The 17837-nt window shown below is 34.0% G+C and overlaps 2 protein-coding genes, 1 long non-coding RNA gene and 1 pseudogene across 4 annotated transcripts; 2 read left to right on the plus strand and 2 right to left on the minus strand.

Annotated features, from left to right (window-relative positions):
• Nucleotides 1-9734: 9734 nt before the first annotated feature.
• Nucleotides 9735-10471, plus strand: LOC120157832. The gene has a single exon (XM_039168839.1). The coding sequence runs from the start codon at nt 9740-9742 to the stop codon at nt 10328-10330; it is 591 nt and encodes a 196-aa protein (XP_039024770.1). The 5' UTR covers nt 9735-9739; the 3' UTR covers nt 10331-10471.
• A 258-nt stretch (nt 10472-10729) lies between these two features.
• LOC120157831 (vacuolar protein sorting-associated protein 60.2-like) lies at nt 10730-13817 on the minus strand. 2 transcript variants are annotated; one of them, XM_039168838.1, is made up of 7 exons: nt 13582-13817; nt 13273-13424; nt 12771-12864; nt 12136-12207; nt 11918-12050; nt 11554-11708; nt 10730-10937 (listed from the first exon to the last, which is right to left on the minus strand). In XM_039168838.1, exons 1-7 carry the CDS (start codon nt 13648-13650, stop codon nt 10884-10886), a joined length of 729 nt encoding a protein of 242 aa, XP_039024769.1. In that variant the 5' UTR covers nt 13651-13817; the 3' UTR covers nt 10730-10883. The 2 variants fall into 2 exon arrangements, with proteins under 2 accessions (XP_039024769.1, XP_039024768.1); XM_039168837.1 differs by having other exon boundaries at nt 11940-12050; nt 13582-13811.
• LOC120157834 lies at nt 11953-16601 on the plus strand. Its single transcript, XR_005519174.1, has 3 exons — nt 11953-12076; nt 12403-12406; nt 16591-16601. It is a non-coding gene; the product is annotated as an uncharacterized LOC120157834 (long non-coding RNA).
• On the minus strand, nt 14516-17724 carry LOC120157833 (annotated as a pseudogene).
• Between the last annotated feature and the right edge of the window lie 113 nt (nt 17725-17837).

The raw sequence follows: 17837 nt of genomic DNA on the forward strand, positions 1-17837 counted from the left end.
AAGGAAAAGTACGATATTAAAAAGGAATATCGTCGTAAAAGGTTTGATAGTGAGGCTAATAAGGTGAGTGCATTCTTACTTATTTCAATGTTTTGAAATAAATCGAATATGATTTTATTATAATTTGTTTATTTTACAATATTTTTCTGAAATGGTTTAAAATAATTTTGGGTATGAACTACCCAATTGTTCTGATTTATGTTATGGTTATTTTTGATTTTGCAATTGAAATGTGGTTTGAAATATAAAGCTCATTGTATGTGCATTTAGAGTTAGTGGTAAGAATGGAATGCCATGAGGTTGAGTGATTCAGTATTTTTGTACTATAAGTGTGTTCTGATATCTTTGTGTACATATATCTTGCACCATTTGTGCGTTCTGGCACCAAAGGTGAGTTATGTTCTAGCAGTTACGACTCTGTTCTGTTATGGCAGTTACGATTGCATATTGTGCACACACCTATTCTGACTCATGTACCTAGTATTTTCATTTGTGTACATTGGGCTATATGCTAAATGTTATGAAATATACACAAATGACTGATTCATTAAAAGTAAATTTTTCTTTGAATGATTTCATATGTGAAAGTGACCTGAATTTCATGGAAAGTAAATTTTTCTTTGAATATTTCAATATGTGTGAATAAGAATTGATGTTCTAAATGCCATTTTAAGGTTTCAGATGAAAGAAAAAAAATTTTCAGTCTATTATTAACTTGTTCTTATATTTTTATATAAGACATTTTTAGTAAGAATATATATATTTATTCATTTTATGTTATTATAATTTTATGTTGAAGAATGCCTCACTAAGTGGTTACTTAGCGTATGATTATTTCATGCATAGGTAAAACAAAAGATTAATCAATGGAGTAGGGAGCATAGCAAGCATCACTTTTGGGAGGATCGCATCTAATCCAGTATTAGTACAGTATTTAACGCTTTTGACTAAGCTAGTTGGCATGTATATTTAATATATTTGTTTTAATTACGCTGGTAATTAGTTTATAAATCGGGTTGTATTATATAAATTAATATAAGTAGTATGCATTTTAGGAGGTAAATTTTATATTTCTCCAGAAAGGTAATTAATAAGTTATGATTATAATTAGAGAAAATAACCTCAGTGACCAAAAATCCTAGATAATATACGATTTTGACCAACTTTTTTTGGATTTGCGAAAATGACCAACAAAATCACAATGCGATCTCTAATTCGCATTGCGATCTCCACTATCGCAAATTCGCGTTGCGATAGTCTACAATTGTCGTTGCGATTTTCCAAATTCGTTGCGATAGTCTACAGTTGTTGTTGCGATAGTCTACAGTTGTCGTTGCAATTTTCCAAATTCGTTGCGAAAATTCGTTGTGATAGTTAAAAAAAAAGATTTTGTTTCTTAAGAATTTTCTCTAAAAAGATAGTATCCGTGCGGACGTGTCGAAGACATGTATTATCACGACCACGACCACGACCACGACCACGACCACGACCCGACCCGAGACGAGACGAGACGAGACGGACGGCGGCGGCGGCGGCGCGCGAGAGTCCCCCTTGTTCTCTATCACTCAACAAGGAAGTGGGAAAGCCAAGCCTTAAATACCATTCTCAATAGTGTTTCCAATACTATGTGGGATTGAGCATTACCAACACTTGTTTCCAATACAATGTGATTATTCAGGAAACAATTAACAATCATGCACCTTAAAACAACTGAATCAGCAACCAATTGCATTAGTATTATAAGATTAAATATGTCATAATTAAAAGTCAATCTACAATCAATCGCGATTATTGTAATTTTAAGCAAAACATTCAAAAATAATATCACTATTTAAGGCTCAATCCCACATAGTATTGGGAACAAGTGTTGGTAATGCTCAAATCCCACATAGTATTGGAAATACTATTGGGAATGGTATTTAAGGCTTGGCTTTCCCACTTCCTTGTTGAGTGATAGAGAACAAAGGGAACTCTCGCGCGCCGTCTCGGGTCGTGGTCGTGGTCGTGGTAATACGTGTCTTCGACACGTCCGCGCGGATACTATCTTTTTAGAGAAAATTCTTAAGAAACAAAATTCTTTATTTTTAACTATCGCAACGAATTTGGAAAATTGCAACGACAACTGTAAACTTTCGCAACAACAACTGTAGACTATCGCAACGCGAAATGGAAAATCGCAACGACAACTGTAGACTATCGCAACGAATTTGGAAAATCGCAACGACATTGTAGACTATCGCAACGCGAAATGGAAAATCGCAACGCGATTTTCAACTATCGCAACGCGAAATGGAAAATCGCAACGCGATTTTCAACTATCGCAACGCGAAATGCAACACGAATTTGCGATAGTGGAGATCGCAATGCGAATTAAAGATCGCATTACGATTTTGTTGGTCATTTTCGCAAATCCAAAAAAAGTTGGTCAAAATCGTATATTATCTGGGATTTTTGGTCACTGAGGCTATTTTCTCTTATAATTATACTGAAATGGATTTTTACATAGGAAGTTATTGGGCAGTATTATTTTAAGTATGATTCAATGTCAAACTGCCACAGTGCTGCCTAAAATTGGATCTGATTTAAAGATCAAAATATTAAATTTTAAGCTATGGTATTTATTAATTTTATAAAAAAGGAAATTAAGGAAAAGTTTCAAAAAGTTTTTAATTTGACCTGATTTTGTTTAGCAAGTGTTTAAGAAGTTGACGTGACCAGGGATTCAAATTGCGGTCGCGGTCGCATTTTTGGTTGCGTTGCGTTTATCATGGTCGCATACGTAACATATGCTATCACGGTCATTGCAGGTATCGCGAACATGATGTTTTTAAAATTTGCATAACTTATTATAAAATATAATAATTATAATTATAAAAAAAATCAATTTTAATGATTTTTAGAGAGTTTTATAATCTATATAACCTTATATTAATACGTGAACACCATTTTTAAAATTAATTCAACATGGAGTGGGGGTTGCACAAAGTTTTCAATGCAACAATTGGATGTTACTAAAGAAATAAATGTTTATTGAAATCTTAAAACTATAAAAGAACAAATTACTTACCAATCTTTGGATACATTTGGAAAGTTGAGAGAGATCACCTCAATTAAATGCATAAAATCAACTTGGCTTTGTACTTATTGAAATAGAATAATTTGAGAACAAATATGAGAAAATTCAGTTTCACTGCAACAATGACAATAATACGTTAAACATTAAAATTGAGAAAGAAGATATAAATGTTTTAATATCATTAAAATAAAAAACATTGATTAAAAAATATTTAAAAAACATACCTTACAAAAAGTGGTGGAGGAAGAATTTAATTTTCACCAATTAACTAAATAACGAGGAGCTTCATATCATTCACCTTTATTTTGAGAACCTTATTGACTTGATTCTTGTGACCTTTGCCTAAAAATATAAAAAAAAGTAACATTTTCACCTTGATTTCCATATAATTGCCTCAGATGATATATTTGGGGATGAGGATACATGAGAGGTGGAGATGGGTGATAGATAGGTGGCGGAGGGTGCATTTAAGGTTGATATGGCACACCATAATTAGAAAATGATGGATAATAGTCATATGGTAGTGGATAACCATATGAAGGTTAGAAATATGAAGAATGTTCTGGTGGATAAAAACCATGTGAAGGACCGTGTGAAGGTCCTTGAGTGCTAGTAGATGAATCTCTCTGTCCAAGGTTACTAGATCTCGATCTTCTACCAGATGAAGAGCCTTCTGAAGTATGCTTCTTACCTTTTCTTGTTGATGGAACTTTAGGTTCACTTCTATCTATTCTAGCTTCTAGAGATATATTTCCACCAAATTTTGATCAATCACAAAAATGTCCACTAGTGGTATCAACTCCATATTATCTTCCATATCGACTAGAAGATCTAATTTCATCTCTACCACCACCACCACTATCATCATCATCATTATCATCATCAATTGGACTTAAACCACCACTATCAAGTCTATCACCACTTTGACTTGGTGTTGCACTAGAACTTGAAGGAGACATATTTTGTTGTTGAGATTCATCAACATTCATTTCATCATCTGAGGTATCCACATGCAAGACACCGGTAATTTCACCATTTAACAATGCATTCTCTTTCTCTTGAATCCAATCTGATAATAGATCAACATCTTCAAAGATATGATCAAGGTTGATAGGATTAAAACTAGTGGTTATATCATCGATGCTCGTTCTTTTCTGATGTCTTATCTGGAACCTCATATTATAGTAGGTGAACTCTAGTTTCTCAAGTATTTTATACTTCAACTTGTTTCTTGCCTTGGTGTGAATATAGTTAAATGTGCTCCAATTTCATTCGCAATTTGATACAGAAGTTGTTTGACTGAGCACTTTAATTGCTAATCTTTGTAACTCAAGAACACATGTGACATATATTATCCATCACTCAACTGCAAAATAGTATTTAAATTTCAAAATAACTTAAAAATGTACAATATAACTAAATAATATAAATTAAATAATTTAGTTAACTATTTACCCAGATTCATTTGCCTCCAAGCTCTTTATACTTGTGGAGTATCGAATGTCTCATGTTTATCTCTAAATAGTAACAACTGCATATATAAAAGATAGAGTAAAAATAAAAAAAATAGATTTTCAAATTATGTAATTAAGTTTCAAATTATGTAATTAAGTTACAAATAATAATATTTGAATCTAACTTGATTAACCATCATGACTTGAGTATCAATAGAAGGTTTTAATCTTTCAATTACTGATTGTGTACCTTCTAATGTTTCTATCAATACATTCTCATAATGTTCCACCCTAAATTAAAATTGAGGGTTGAGAAAATAACCTAAGCATAATTTATAAGAATATCAGTAAATAATAATAATCTAAAGCTTAAAATAATAAAATTATATTTATAATAAAATATAAAAATAATTCTAATTATATGAAACATTTTATCTTACCAGCTGAATGCAAGTTAGAATGCATAAAATTTCATCTATTTTTAATAATCAACAACCTCATAAATAAAACCTATTGTTGGTTTTTCATCACTATCCACAAGTCTCAATAGTTTCACTATGGGCTTGTAAACTTTTATGAGGTCATTTGCTTTTTATCAAAAATCTTTTCTTAAAATAATCTTTTTGACTTCACAAGCAAGTCCCTTTTTTATTGTCCCCGTTTTGAATATTTAAATTCCTATATATTCATAAAAAATAAAATAAAATAATTTAAATTATCTAAAACTAATAAAATCATTAAAAGTTACTATATTTAAATAATTATATAACTAATTATAAGATACTGACCTTTGAATTAAACATATCTCGCAAACCTTGCTTTTGTCTTGTTATCTCTTCAAGCTGAATGAAATGAGTTACGAATCGAGTAAGAGTGGTTCGAAGTATTTACTTCACATTTGTATACTTCTTCATTAGATCAATAGTTCAAATGTGATTGTATATGAAGCAAGTCATTTTTTTAGCTTCATCTAGCGCTTTTGTTGCACTAGATCTTTTCCCAATATATTCAAGGCATAAATCTAAACAATGAGCTACACATAAGGTCCAATATAGATGCTTTCTTTTCAACATTATTTTTTCCAACGACTTTCATTTTTGCCTCATTATCAGTCACTATTTGGAAAATGTAGCTTTCTCCAATTTCTTCTACAACTGAATCTAATAAGTTGTAGTAGAACTCAACATCTCTGCTACGAACACTTGACACATCCATAGATTTCTAAAAAATATTTTCTTTACTACAATAAACAAAAAAAATTTGATGATGTGCATTTGGTTCAAATTGTTGGTCCAACCATCACACATTAGAGTTGTACCAAATCTTTCTAATTAGTCTTTAGTCCATTTACCCAATCACGAACTCGTTGAAACTCTGATTCTAAATACACATCTGAAATCTCATAAGGTGTTGAAAGCTTTACACATTGTCTAACTTCTATTAACACTTGAATTAAATTATATAACCATGGAGAGCTTGCTAATTGAAAAGAAAGCCATTAATATATTAAAATTTTAGATATTGCTTCACTCACCTTCTTGCGTAAAATTTTTAAAAGGGAAATAGTGACCTTTGGTTGTTTTAAGCTCTTGCTTCTAACCAATTCACGTATAGCTCCTCATAAGGTAAACTCGGACTTACTTGAGATGGATTTACTTGTTCTTTCTCCATGATATCCTCCAACTGATCCACGGGAAGATCGCCCTTCTTCATAAATGTTACTCCAACCACCAGTACTTCGTCTGAATTCTTCCCTTCTATGGCACTCATGTTTTGATTGGTTACTTTCTCGAGTTGCTTGTCTCATAGCATCAATATCATCAATGAATCCCTCATTTTCATCACCCTCTTCCCTTAATTGGGATAAAAATTCATATGTTCTCCTATTTTTGTCTACTTTCTTTGTGTTTCCTTCTTTTAATATATTCATCATACTTTCTCTAATGACACATGTTAATAAAATATAAATAATTTAGATTTTATATTATTAACAATTATATACACATCTATATTGATAAATTTATAATAAAATTTAAAAATGATAATAAAATGTCACATATCAGTAACATTAGGGCATGGCGCAACATTTCCGGTTTTATGAGCAATGTGCTCTTGAAGTCGTGTAATTCCTCATTTCACAACTTTACCAAAAAGTTTATATGCAATGCTTCCTCTCGCATTTGACATTGGAGTTACAAAGTGTCAATCTATATCATTACTTGGTGCACCCTCTAATCTTTTCTTCGGAAACTCTTCACATGGTGACATGTTTAATTTTTATCTATATAAAATAAACATAAAATTTGAATTTAAAAATATAAACAATTCATTACATCTATTATCATAATATAATATAAAAATAGTAAACAAAGCTTATTGCATAAATAAAAAAATAAAAAAATTAAGTGTATGAATTTTTTTAAAACCCAAAATAAGATATTGGATCATTTTTAGTCCAAATCTATTAACCTAAAGTAAAACTATTTAAGTGTTTAAAGTAAGCTGATTGGGTCTGTTTTGGTCTAAACCCAAAACATTAAAAGTAAAAAACAATATTTAACACCTAAAATAGAAATTCCTAAATCATTTCTTCATCTTCTATCCTGCTCGTGCGTGAAGAGTGGATGCAGATGCAAAAACGCAGAAGAAATTTAGAAAAAAATGTTTTTTTTGTTAAATTCGTTGATTCGTTCCTTTTCTTATTTTCTTTGTTGTTTTTTTCTTGTTCTTAACTTTCTTTGCTTCCTAAACTTATTTCCTATCAAGAAAAAAAAAACTTACTTTGATGCTGCATGTTACACCAAAAGCAAGAAGCTAGATAAAATAATCAGGTACTTACATGAATATATGATCTTCTCCGGTTCTCCTTGAAGTGATTTTTTTTTCCTGATTTGTTTGATTTTGAGTTTGAGCTGTGAAATTTGAGAGAAAATCTGAAGTTTGAAGTAAGAGATTTGAAATTCTAGTTGGGTTCGTTTTTTCTTTTGTTTTGAATGACTGAATATCTGTTATTGACTTGTTTGTGTTTACCGATTCAATAGTTTTTTTAATTGATTTTGGATTACTTTTTTCACTTGATTTCAGTATTCAAATTGCTTTTTCTTTTTTGATTGAAAGCCTTCTGAATTTTGTAGAGGAATATATTCTTCAGGTTGTCCTTTTTCATTGTTTGATCGAGGAATTGTTTGTTTGTCTCTTAATAGAATCATTTAACGTTGAATCTTAATAGAATCATTCAGTGTTGAATGTTGAACCGTTAAGCATTCAACGTTTTTATTTCGTATTCAGTACTGACTAATTCAACATAGAAGTACATTCTGAATGATTCAGAGTCATTATCAAATAGCATGTCACATTAAGAGTTAATTCATATAGGGTCTCTGAATCATTTAACACTTAATCATTTTAAAATAAACAAACAGTCCCTTAATCAATTATCAATATATTTTTTTTTAATATTTTTGAGATGCTGACTTTGTGTAACGGAAAATAACAAAAATAGCGTTATTGTCGCATCATACCGTTATTTTGAACAATAACGGTTAAGGACGGCGCCGTGACGGCGAATTTAACAGTCCCCCGTAATGGAGTGCATTTAATGATTAAGGGTGTTACATACCTATTCCTTACGTGCATGCTCGTTTCACCATGTGTCACGCTCGGCCAATTGTGTAGCAGATACCTTGGCGCGAGTAGCGACGCTCTCAATTTGAACAGAGAATGATGAGTTTTAGGTTGAAGACGCTCTAGCTCTTGTGTCCTGTCAAGCGACGGAGGATCGTGGATGGCTAGATCCGCCGTAGTTAAAGAATCTGTTTGCTTTGAGGCGACTGGGTCCAGGTCCAATTTCAGTTTTGTTTCTTCAATTTATTTACTTGCTTGTTCGATGATTTCTGGTTCTTGCAAGGAATAGAAAGGTCAGTGCTTTGAGAGGGAGTTGTTTTGTTTTTCAGGATTAGTTTTAATTGTCTTATTTGAGTTTCTATTTTCAATGTACTGATAACGAATTTATTGATTAATGTTTTGATTATACTATCGTCAGAATCTTTAGATAATCAAGTATCGTATTTAGGGATGATAAACGGATACAATTTTGTGGATTCCATACCGCACCCACTTCAATTGTGGTGGGGATGGGTATAATTTTAGCGGGTAGTGGGCGGGTAGTAGGCGGGTGTGGATTTAGAAAGTGATACCCGTCACGGGTAGTAGGCGGGTAATGGGTTTGAGACATTACCCACCCCGCATCCGCCCTGCATTCGCCCGCCCACTTTCTATTATATATGTAGGTAGTAGTGAATTTAAATTGGAGCGCTCTCAATTGGAGGAAATAGAGAATGATGATTGTAATACTGGAGTATCATATGTCACAAGTATTGTTTGAAATTTTAGAATGTTGTGCCAAATAACAAAAACATTATGTGTTTTTCATTTATGTTTATAAACTTTAATTATGTCTTTTATTATGGTGTTTTATGTACTTTAAGATCTATATTAAAATTTAACTCAGATAATCCTTGGATTATTTTATTATGTTTCTTAATAGATATGTTTCTTAATGGAAATGTTTTTTTTATGTTTGTTGCTTATATATAACTTAAGTTTGCTTTCATGCGGGTCTAAACGGGTACGTCGCTCGTGGGTAGTGGATGTGGGGATGGATTTGAGAATGTACCCGCGTGAGCGGGTGTGGATTTGAAAATTTGTACCCATCATGGGTGATGGGCGGGTGGTAGATTGAAAAATATTAGGTGGGTATGGGGATGGGGGAGGGGGTATCCGCACCCGACCCGCCCGTTTGCCATCCCTAATCGTACTACATCATAATCTAATTCGGAGCTTGACGATATCGAATATAAGATCAAATATTATAATTCAATCTTTACCAAGTCACAAAGAGTGCATTTAAGCCATTCTACAAAATTCGTCTCATCTGAAAACCCCTTCAAAACTAATAAAAGAATTCTACAAAAATATTATTCTAGAAATTTAATATTTAATTATTAAAAGAATTCTCATCATTAACACAATCAAAATAAATAAATAAAATCCTAACAATATTCTAAAGTCTAGAATTGGTTTAATGATCTCAAATTAATATTCGAAAGAAGAAAATTTTGTTTACTTTATTATAATAACAGTTGGACCAGCGAGGGTGAATAATAAGGTCAAACCTATCACTAATGAACTTTCTTAAGCGTAAACCGAAATGAAATCAAATCCATGTTTATTCATTCCAACTATGTATAAAAATCAGTCCCCTTACATCAACAAATCTTCGCTTCTTTCAAACCCTCACTACAAGATCACCGTCGCCACAGCCCCCAACCCCTCGCCGAACCTCAACTACCCTTCCCGCCATGAGGCGCTTCTGTCCAATCCCAACCCTACGCCTATCTTTCCTACCCCCTTCTTGGCCCCTGCTCGCCTCATGCTAACCATGGTGACGTGGATCCGCACGCGCCGCCGCCGGTGTCTTCTCCTCTTGCTTTGCTCCCCTCTCCTGATCCCCTTTCTCTGCGCCACTTTCCCTATCCTTTGCTTGGCTGAAATCTGTTTCCGGATTTGTCGGAGGAGGAGCGGCGGGAAGGCGGCGGCGCAAGAAGATGAGGAGAACCGGATACGGAGGTGTGAAGAAGGTTGTTACGGGGACGGAGAAGGGAGAGAAGCTGGACTGTTGCAAAGGTACTTGGAAGATCAACTGGCACTCGTTGGATCTGTTTATGAATGTGGCGATGATTCAGACGGTCATGCTCATCAAGATCTTGACCTCGACTGCAGAAGTCCGCTTTTGAGCTGATTGTGTAGCTTCTTCTTCTTTACTCCGATTCTGTAAATTATGCAATTAATCTTTAAATTTTGACTTTCACTTCTTTTTTTCTTCTCGAAATTTGAGATGGCGAACTTGTTGCTCTGATATGAACTTTGAAATTGGAAAAAAGTGTGAAGTTTTCTTTTTATTTTAGGGTAGGACAGGTTCCTACGGCTTTTAGTTAAGAATGGTTCATGTACAGTATTAAATGTGTAAATCAATGACTTAATTCTTTAATATAAGCTTATGGTACAATCAATGAGTGGGGAAGAGATGGATGTGCCGTCACAACATTATTTGATTGTCTAAAACTTTAAATCAACACTTCATATATTATAAGTAGTTCGGAAATACAAATATGATAATGATATATTAAATAACCAAATATGATATCCAAATTTCCGAGTCGAATGATTCAGTCTTATTATATAGCTCCCAACACCGTCAAGTGAAAATCAATTAAATTGCACTGGTAATTGAAAGTTAATTCTGCACAATATGGTCACAAAGGCATGCTCCATCCAACTTCATAGCCCGATATCTAACTGCGGACGGATGCTCGTGGAACAGTTGGCAAACCTAGTTCATCCTCACCCTGCAAAGTGCATCCGAGTTAAAATAAAAATCAAGATATTATAATTGGAGAATTTGATTCAGATTCAGATGCAGATATCAAGATTTAGATATTTCAGCAGCTTAACCAGTAACAGCTCTATAACTAAAGCGAGCTTGACAAGGCGATTGCCAACGGTGGTTTACAAAGCACATGGCCATTGCTGTAAAAACAAAAAGGCACGGGGACTTGCACTAGAGAAAATGACCTCCTATGGAAGTATAAAATGTGAAACTAATCTTAACGGTCTTTTGAAAACAGTTTTAGTCTATGTTACTTTGACTTGGTTGTGAGTGTTCAACACATACCCATGCCTGATACTGATATGATCAAATTTTCAAGATTTCCATGTATATGTTTGAATATGTGCCAAGGATGGGGTGTTAAACATGGATACATAAGGGGGGAGAAAAGAGTTTGAGCAGCATAGGTCTTTGCAATAAAGTTGAGGTTGGGATGGTGCCAGCAGAGTGGACATTAAAATTGGAAAAAGAAAATCACATATTTGACCAAAATCCTATCTACGTAAGTATATCCCGATTCTAGTATTGGATGCTAATATAAAACATGACTAACATTGCAGAGTATATCAGTTTACCTGGGCATTGGCCCTGCCAGCTGCTGCTGCATTTCCTGATGGAGCTGAAGGTAAATTGAGCTCTGCATCCAAATCCGGTTCCTCCTTATCAGGTTGAAGGTACGAAGGAACACCATCAGCTTCAGTTCCCATGTCTGCTTCCAATGCATCAAGTTCTGCAATCCAAAATAGATTATCAAGGAAATATAGATGGCAACATGTAAGTTACATGCAATTCTAGCAGACCCTAAAGTCTTTCAGAAAACCATAAGCACATTAAAGGCAACCATAATCTGGTTCCATCATTGACTTCTTCCAGCGTTTCAAGTAACAATAGTCTGCAATACTTGCATCTAACTAAAAAAAGAAATTTGAAGCCTGTGACTTTGGATAAGGTCAATGCTTACCGCCCATGATTCATCCTCATCAATATCATCAGGCACATTATAGCTTCGGCCTAAAGTCTCTTGAATTTCATTACTCATATCCATCATATCCATCATTTCATCTTGCAAGTTCTACAAGTAAAAATAAGAAAATATCAGTTAGACTTCATTATAACGGACAAAAGGTGCAGAATGTGAAGTATAAAAGAGTACAGACGTCTATATCTTGAATCTTCACAGTCTTCATCATTCCTTTCAGCTCCTTGTTGGCAGATTTCAAGGCTGACATCTGGCACAGGAAAATAATTATGATTAAAATCACAAGGAGAGGTAGTTCAAACATAGATTATGAAATTCAGGGCATCTTGGCTTGGACTAGTCCCAGAATGAGCATAAACAATTCAGGATATAGATGATCATTCATCGCATATCCATGAAAGAAACCTCTACCTAGTGTGAAATTGTTTATCCTACCTCTTGCAAGCTAGGTAGACAATTCCAACATGAGAACTAGAAAAACCAAATTGTATAATCCCAAATTATGCCCCTTTGGGCACTATCAAGACACAGATAATATACAGTAAATATACGATAGCTCCAATAAACCCACTATAGCAAGGAGTAAACAATTGATATCAGGTAGCAACTACCCTCAATCTTATAAAAACAACAAATGGCAACTCAATTGCACCCATACTCTTGAAAAGCATACACAAGGATGAGCAATACTAATGACAGGGCACATATCAGTATCATGTTAGAAATAAACAATAGTCTTATCGGTTAATGGATGTCTGCAACAGATCAGATTCATAAATGGAATGTATAAGGAAGTCAAAGGCTACCACATACAGTTTGCTGAGCATCTTTAAGACCCTCAGAAGCGAAAGAAACTTGATCAAGGTTGAATGTCTGATTATAAAGCATATCCCGTTGCCCTTCATACCTATACAGAAGCCACAAGTGTATGAGATGATTAAAAAAGAAAAGAAAATAATACTTGACTGAAAGACGGATCAAATTACATTAAATATTTTCCCCAATATAGTACCAAAAAATAGATGATTAAAAATCTTCATTAAATTTTAGGCAAAACAGACACACACAAAAATCACCCTTAGCTACAAATATCAATAAAAAAAGAGGTTATTGATTACTAAAGCAAACAAATTCGCAAACACGCCATTGGCTTCAATAAGTATTATAATCCATCCAACATAACATATATACCGTCACAGTAACAGAATTCACATACTTCAAAGATAGTCCATTGATAATAACTCGACATAAAGAGGTTCAAACAATGATTATTGAATAAAATAAGGAAATATTTTGATAGAGAAGAAGCACGTACATTCGTTTTTGCTTGAGAACCCTCATGGCTCGAGCTTTAAGAGCCTCTTGAGCAGGGCCAGGCCTCGTGCTTTTTATCTGTTCCTTATACCTACTCAACTCAGCATCAAGCTTCTTCAACTTCTCATCCACCGTATCCCCTCTTTTGTTGATCTGATTACAAAATCCAATCCATGTGATTTCACAGATCAAGGGGTTTTGAAATGAAACAGCCCAATCAAACACGTAAACCCTAACACTAAGTCGGAGATCAACAGATCAACCGAAAATACGAGAAATTATAGAACATAAAAAAGATAAAGTGAGAAACCCTATCGGAGGCGTCTTGAATTGAAGGTGGGGGCTCGTTGTCTTTCTTAACGCCGAACACTCGCTTCATCTTCTTTCCTTATTGTGAGATTAGAGGAAGAGAAGGGAGACGGGAGAGGGAATTTGGTTTTGATTTCGGAGATTGCAGTGTTTGTTGGAACTCGGAGGGTTTCTTCTCCTTGTCCTTCAAATTACGCGTTGTTAATCACGATGTGCAATTTCTAAGAAAAGCATCTAGCAGGTCAGATTTCTAGAACATAGTAATAAACAATGATATTAATAAAAATATATTATTTTGAAAAAAATTAACCTCCAAAGTGCGACAAAAAAATACTTTTTAAAAGTTGTATATAAAGCAACGCGTTTATGATTTTTGTAGTAATTAAGTACAAATCAGTATAATTATTTCAGAATTTAAATTTATTTATAATTTGTATTAAATTTAAAAATAAAGCAGATGATGAACTTCAAACAAAACTAAATTAGAATATATAATTAGTTTTAATTTTGCATTTTTTTATCAATAATTTAACTGTGTATTATGCTTTTTTTTTAAATCATATGATATTCATTTTTTTTATTTTATAATCATTTTTTAGATTTTCTTTAAATCATTCAGTTTATCATAAATTTTAGGGTCATTTTTATTTTAACATTATTTATTGATATCAAATTCTCATAATTCAAATATTTTCTATTAAGAATCTACTTTTACTGTTATAGTTTTATAAACTATAACCTAACATAAAACTTTACGTCTATTCCTATTTATATTGTATCTGAATCAACTCATGGCATTTAATTTCTACTAAAAATAAACCTTATTTTAGTACAGAGATATATAAAAACAGCAGGGTAGTCTAACATAATCTTAAACAGCAGTGTGCTACACATACCAACAGCAGTCCATGTACAAGACGAATGGGCATAACTATTTTTGTACATCTAAACAATGTAAACTATTAATTTTTATAGTGTGTATAAAAGAAAACACAATGCAACGGTTCTTAAGTTCTGGTTGATCTCAGCCATATAGAGTTAACATTTGAAACCTCCACACACAAATAGCCACAAGAGGATGATCAACACAAGAACAGCTCCTACCATCAGTTCCATTTGTAGTTTCTGCAGCCACATCCTCCGTCGCAGTTGCCGCCCTTGCCTCTGGAAGCTATCAGCCTATGATAATAATTCGAACACCATGAATTACAAAACTGTACATCTAATGGACTTACCTAGTCCCTAAACAAAACCACAAAAGATAAAACAGCAACAGCCTGGAATTGCAAGTTTTCTGTTTTGTCCACTAGAAGTTCGATCTTCTCCCCACGATCCCAAAGCTGCTCGGAAATGGAATTTAATTATTGATTTCTTCACAGTGAGCTACAGCGTATATTATTAGTTTTCCTTTTGATAATTAAGAAACAGAAACATCAGACAGTTTTAGCGAAGGAACAAGCAGATTAACCCCAAATTAGCACCCTCCACAAAAATTCATAGAATAAAGTGTTCACGGATCTCACCCACGATAATTTTATTGGAAAATTCAACCCCCTCTCTTCTCTCTCTCCCCAAATGAAAAGTGCAACATGGAGTCATACAGCCACATATAATATTCACCCATACTTAAGAGGCTCAACAGAAGATTAACCATAACCGAGAGCACAAAGACAAACAGCAAGTGTCTACGCCTGATATAATTTTAAGAATATGCCAGCTCCATTCATGTTGTCCAGAAAACCATGAACCAAAACCAATATACTATTACCTTTAACAACACCATTTTCCATTCACTAGTTTCAGCTGAATTAGAAAACTGAACACTAGCTGTTTTGCCATGGGAAAACATTCATTTCAGTCACAGCCCTGAACTTTTAAACAGAAACTTTTGGAATGAAAAGCTTTAGGTCTTGTGGAAGTAACCCACCAAACCTTATCTCTCATAGGCATTTGTACTACGAGAAGCCAAAAATCTCCATAGCATCGAAGTCACAATAAGATAATTGGTTGGGAACTACACTACGTTTGGGCTGAGATCATACTGTACGTCGGTGAACTAATGCAACAGGAGTAGGATATATGTCTGAGTCCTTACATAATTTTGCGCGCACAGGCAGGTATCCAGTACAGAGTTTTTTGATTCCTCCTCTTAATAAATTGACTTTCAAGCTAAGCTTTGAGTCAATAAATACTTGATCAATTGACCAAGTTACTAAGTCAACAAAACCAGCTTGGTAGAGTAACTGAAGGTTGAAAGGATTATTATCCTATATAGCGACGATGGAGCTCAGAAATTGCAAGACCAAAATGGGTTTATCCACTTGACAAATGTCATTCTAACTACAAACAAGGAAGCAAACACTCTTAACCACATACGAAGATGTGACATGTAAATAAACCCAAACGTAGAATGATACCTTTTACATACATAATGATAACTCAGCACTGATAATAAACTCCTTCGGAAAATATAATTAAGTTATCCGAGACTAGAAAACTCATTCATATACGCCTTCTGGCAAAGCAAATGCTGGAATAAGATGGCTAAGAACATTACACCAACAAAAGATAATAAAATTAGAGTCAACTCATTCATATATGCCTGCTGTGAAAGTCAATACCAATAACAGCATCTAACATGAATGCAGAGGCAAGAAATTTTCTCCTGTATTGATGAATAGTCAGAAACCACAAGATGCAAAGGCAAGAAATTTTACAAAACTGATCTGCCGGTTGAAAAGTCAACTGTCGTTGGATACACAGCCATAAAACATTTGAAACTTGAAACATAAATGTACAAAGAACAGGAAAAAAAAGTTCAATACTGATAACAACAGATAACATGAATACTGAGTAAAAAAGAGCCATAACAAGTTAAATATTTATAGACAAGTTCAATGGTAACCACAGAAATATGCACCAGCCACAGGAAAAAAGGAGATTGCTACAAAATACTTAATCTCTACAGTCAAAACCACACATCCATTTTTCCATACTTATACATCTCAAGAAAATAAATACATACCTTTTCAATGTTATCCATCATAATCCCCTTCACCTCAGTTATTTGAGCTTTTAAATTTTGAGAGCTTACTAATTTCTTCTGGATGGTTCATACAATATTGCATGTGCTCCTTAAGCCTTGGACTGTCATACATAGCAAGGCATTACAGGTTAGGATTATACCATCATGTATATGACCATCATAGGGTAAGTGGATAAATGTAACAACTTAACATTGCCAAGATTTGTACGCACCCAAATTCTCTGTCAAGATTATATGCAACGGTAAATTGGTCCTCAAATAAGTCGTCATCATCTTCATCATCAGCTAAAGGACGGGGACCCTCATTTCTTATACTTGCACCATATCGCTGTTTAAAATCATCTAGCACCCAGTCGAGGAAAAAAAAAGGCATACTCCTGCCAACTGCTTCATCTGCAACAACTAGAAACACTGCAAGTGGAAACAAGCACCATCAACCAAAAGAAGGCGCCCATTTTTCATTTTGTTTAATATCACGTCCATATAATTTAGCCAAAGCAGCTTTACCCTTTTTCTCTGCAAAAGCTGTTGGAAGAATCATTAATTTCCCAGCTTAGCACCGGCAATAGAAGGTGCTGCACCCCTGGTTGCCTTCACATAGGAGACATAGTCACTGAAGTGCATTGTAAATAATGTGCCTTGGTAATGGGTCAGTTTGATACGCTTCCTGAGCGACTCGATGATAGGGCCACTGAATCCTGCCTTTCAGACGAGCGAGTCAATTTCCTACACATTGTCCAACCTGAAAGAAACAGAAATACACAAAATTCATGAGCATCAGAGAAGAGTTTGCTCCAAAAACTTGTTTCGTTCGAACTAATTTACTAAGAGTCTGTTCACTAAAAAAATTACACAGACCAAACCTAACCATAGAAGACAATCATGCATATAATATATACATACAGACTACAGAGGCATATATGCATATCACAAAAAGAGGAAGAGAAGAAAGCAAAGAAAAGTCTTCACATCATATAACCTCATTCGACTTAAAACAGGCAATAAAATCTACCTTCATGCGCCGGAACCTCAGGTAAATATGTAGCACTTTGCCTTGTATTATAATCAGCAACAAACTCAATAATTATGCCATGTTCCAACCTGTAAGGAAAATGTAAACGAAGGTAAAGGCCATATCCAATCCAAATATTCAAAATTTGATCAACCAATACAGTCGCGCAGTGCATTTTACAGACTATATTACTTGATCA

The sequence above is a fragment of the Hibiscus syriacus genome, unplaced genomic scaffold, assembly GCF_006381635.1.
Source record: "Hibiscus syriacus cultivar Baekdansim isolate YM2019G1 unplaced genomic scaffold, ASM638163v2 tig00111276_pilon, whole genome shotgun sequence".
Classification (NCBI taxonomy): Eukaryota; Viridiplantae; Streptophyta; class Magnoliopsida; order Malvales; family Malvaceae; genus Hibiscus; species Hibiscus syriacus.